General features: G+C 31.6%; 1 protein-coding gene across 1 annotated transcript in view; it reads left to right on the plus strand.

The window, feature by feature from the left end:
- The window catches only part of LOC106879866 (cartilage matrix protein), a 110,466-nt gene that overhangs the window by 43,339 nt on the left and 62,500 nt on the right, over positions 1-4,627 (plus strand). Inside the window, exon 2 of the mRNA XM_014929584.2 lies at positions 446-470. Within this exon, the coding sequence (XP_014785070.1) occupies positions 446-470 (25 nt within the window). The remainder of the gene's footprint in view (positions 1-445; positions 471-4,627) is intronic.

Below are 4,627 nucleotides of genomic sequence, written 5' to 3' on the forward strand. Positions count from 1 at the left end.
ATATATATATATATATATATATATATAAGTTAAAAACGTATAGCAAATGCACAAATGAAAAACAGTCTCAATACGGCATGTTAAAAAATATAAGAAGCAGAAATTTGATACGTGGAGGGAGTAAATTGAACTAACAAATGGGATCTGAAAACTGATAAATTAGCTAAATTAAGATATGATTTACAGTGAACTGTCTCTTATTGTCAGACGGGATGTTGACTCAGATACAGGTGCATGTGTAAGCCATGACACACATACTGCGCGCGCGTACAGACACACACACACGCAGATGGATAAAGTTAAATAATTTATTCCGTTTTCATTGCATTGGTAATCGAAAGTAAAATATAAATTTAAGATAACTATCTTAGTAATTTTTACTGAGATAAGCATTTCAGTTTATGATAGTATACTGACGATGATATAACTTTCTTTCTCTTTGCAGAACTTCCAGACATCTATATGTGAAGGTAAAAGTCAAAATAATTTCTTTTTGTTTTTTTCGCCGGAACCTACATGTTCGTTATGCAAAAACAATCGCTATTTTATGAGCATTATCAATGAAGATCGTAACAGTAAGTTAAAATTGCTCAATAATATTCGAAGCTAACAAATGGAATTCATTTAAAGATTTCTCAGACATCGTTTAGCTGCATAGTGACTCAATAAAGTTTTTCCACGTGGCAGACAATACTTCTAAATATGAAACGGAAAACAAGTGGCTTAAGTTGACTGTAACCTGCATGTATATCAAAAGACAGATGCCAGCCAGTCTTCTTCAGTTTTATGTAGCATAACAGTAATAAGAAAAACAGCAATTGATTGGGTAATAAAGAATAAATTTCATAACTTAAAATTGATCGAGAGTCCCAGGTTTTAACATATTTTAACAATGAAATCTTTCCAGTAAACCTACAATATTAAGTGAACACAAAGTAGTCTGTTTAATAAATACTCTTCAAAATATAGGTAATTTGGGATCGTAAAGATCCAAATTTGGTGACTCGAAAATTTGAGGAAACCAATCATTTTATATATATATTATAAAGTAAAAACAGGAAAAATTACATCAAAATATCACAGAAGATATACGTCTGTAATATAAATAATATTATATTAATAGATACATATATAAAGTACGATTATTTAAAAAGATTTGAGATATTTTACGATCGTTTCATTCGAAATGAAATTCAAAATTGATAATCATTATTAGGTAATACATCCACTCGTCAGAAAAAAAGGATGAATTTCCGTGTAGTCAATCGAATGAGACTGATGCTATTTAAAATCATATGATCAAGGTGTTGTTTAAAAAGTTACTTCCTTCTTAAGATTTGACATTAATAGCTTTTATGCCTCTATACCACTGATTATATAAAACAAAACTATAATTTTAGCTAGAGGTCTCTCTGATATTACACAACTTGAAATCGTCATAACACTATTAGCTAAATTATGGTGCCGTGCTACAAATAAAAATTTGTTTGATATCACCATGGGAACTTCTGATTCTGCACAAATCACGGACTTGGCAGGCTTATATCTATTACCAAAGACCAGACAATATTTTCCTTCTCTCAAAGGAGGATTATATAGAGATGACGCTCGCTCTCCTGATATATAATAGCCGATCCAAAAGAAAAATAGGTAAAATGAGAGAAGAACTCCATAATTTCTATGAAAATTTTGGCTTATCTATTTCCTTTGAAGAAAGCTATAGTAAAGCATCTTAGATGTAACTCTGGACCTCAATACCTCCACTTATTCTTCTTTTCACAAATCTAATGAATACCTCAAATATATAAACATTCATTCTACCATCATATACCATGACTTAAGAGTATTATAAACAGTATATCTATTAGAATCTCAGATCTCTCCTATAATAATCACGCAAGCTATTATAATCAAGCTTTAGCTGCAAGTGGATTTAAACAAAATATTAAAGATATTAAAGATACAAAACTTAAGATTTATATAGCACAAATGGAACTAAACCAAATTACACATAATATTAAATTAAGAAATACAACTAACCTTACCTCTAACAATAATGTTCTATCAATACAAAAAGATCAACACTCCGTAAGACATGACAAAAAACCTAGAAAATGTTATGGTAGACATAGAACCAAATATAATAATAACAAAATAACACTCAGGAAATACCATACAAATTCCAAAAATAGTTTATAACTATAATAAACTACCTAGTAGGAGTGGAAATAGGGAAATTATTTGGTACACACTCCCATTTTCAATAAATGTTAAAGGATTAGCAAAAAATTTCTGAACATAGTCAAAAATAAATCAACAATTAAAATATCTTTTTCTACGTTGCCGAACATAGGATCAATTATCGCCAGCTCTAATAGACGAAAACTTAATAAATATAAATATAGTTTAAGAAATTATACTAACAATTATAATACTTGTAATGAAATATACAATAGTCCTAGAAATCAAATGATACTCGATATAATACCAGTTCAATAGATAACATTACGAGAATACATAGCAATACTATAACATTAACAAAATCTAAGCAAAATTCCAATAATTATACTCCCTAAAATATGCAAACCATTAGATATGGCAAGACTTTAGATAATCCAATACCACAATCTAACAACAATAGTAATATACAAACAGTAAAATTACCTAATTCTATTATAAATGATTGCACAACAAATTCAAATATAACACCACACACCTTAACAAAAAATCATAACAATATTAAGTGTTATACCACGAACAGAAACATGCAACTAAATATTGCACATGTAAAAGTAAAAAATCATGTCCTTTAGAAGGCAAATATAGAAGGGTCAACGTTATATATAAGCATACTGTTACAAAAACTGCTAACTCACACAGTAAGTTATCAGGCCATCCTATAAGTTCTGTCCGATTTTACCTTTTTTAAAATTGAATGAAATTTAATAGTATTTTAGAATGTCTAATAGAATTAGAAATTATTTTTATGTATTTGTGTATATTTAAACTAATTATTATTTTACAGAATAATAGAACTGAAATTTCTTTGATTATAACCCTTTCTAACAGGAAAGTATCCAAAGAGCATTTAAGGCACATATTTATTGCTTTATGAGTAGAAAAAAATGAAACTCTGCAGCCGAAGTACCTCGAAACATACACTCAGTTTATAGGAAAGAATGCTTGAATGAAAGAACTTACAGAAGATGGTTTGCAAAATTCAGAAGTGGGGAGTTCAGCCTTGAAGATGAAGATCAAACAGGATGTTCAGTTGAGTTCGATGATAAACTCCTCGAGGCATTACTTGAAGAAAAGCCTACATTATCAGTTGAATAATTGGCAATAAAGTTTAGTTCAAACCATACAACTGTTAATCATCATCTTCAACAACTTGGAAAGGTTCCTAAATTTGGAAAATGGGTGCCTCATTAATTGTCCGAAAGCAACTGCAAATCCCATTTTGCCCTTTTTGGATAGACCTGTGAGTGGTGACGAAAAAGGGATCTTCTATCAAAATGTTAAACGTCGTAAACAGTGGCTTGGTAAAAGAGAAAAAGCTCAACCACAACCAAGAAGGGAACTTCATGGGAAAACGGTTCTTCTCTCTATCTGGTGGGATTGCAAAGGAGTAATTCACTTTGAATTGTTACCATCTAATGCAACAATCAATGCTCAAGTCTACTGTCAGCAATTAGAGCGTTTGAACCAAGCTTTGAAGAAAAAAGACCCGCTTTAGTGAATCAAAAAGGAGTGATGTTTCATCAGGACAATGCGCAACCCCACGCTACAAAGATCACATCACAGAAGATCGAAGAGCTTGGTTGGGAAAAAACTTCCTCATCCACCTTAATCTCCCGACCTTGCTCTTTCAGACTACCATTTGTTTCAAAGTTTACAGAATCATTTAGTGGACATAACTTTCGCAAGCCCGGAGGAGGTCGAAACTGACATTTCAGATTTCTTCGCTTTGAAACCAAAAGAGTTTTACATTGATGGGATTAAAAAACTTGTAAACAGATGGAATGAAGTCATAGATAATCAGGGAAAGTACATTGATGATTCAATTTCAATTAAATATTACTTTTGATCACTTGTTTTCTTTGTTCAAAATTCGGACAGAACATATGGGATGAGCTGATATACAGGGTGTCCCAAAAGGCTGTACTCACTCTTTGACAGACGATTACTAATGCATTGTTTTTTGTGATGTACGGGCTTACCTCGATGCAACAAATCCAAGCAAATGGATTGGGAGAAGAGGTCGTGTTGAATTTCCTGCACGTTCTCCAGACCTCACGCCAATGGATATTTTTTATGGGGACATCTCAAAGATAAGGTTTACGCTGCAAAACCAGTGACAATTGATGACTTGAAAAATGAAATTCGAATACAATGTCTTGTAATTCCAAAGGAAATGTTTGGCAATGTTGTCGAATCCATTGTTGGACGTTATCAGCTTTGTTCGGAAAATGAAGGAAGGCAGAACAATTTACTTTCCTGAATTTAATTTAACTTTTTAGGATTGTATGTATATCAATAAACATCTACTTGAACACAAAATGCATTTGTGCTGGGAAGTCAAAGAGTGAGTACATCTTTTTGGGACACCCTGTATATGCATATATGT

Source organism: Octopus bimaculoides, chromosome 4, assembly GCF_001194135.2.
Source record: "Octopus bimaculoides isolate UCB-OBI-ISO-001 chromosome 4, ASM119413v2, whole genome shotgun sequence".
In the NCBI taxonomy this organism is placed as follows: Eukaryota; Metazoa; Mollusca; class Cephalopoda; order Octopoda; family Octopodidae; genus Octopus; species Octopus bimaculoides.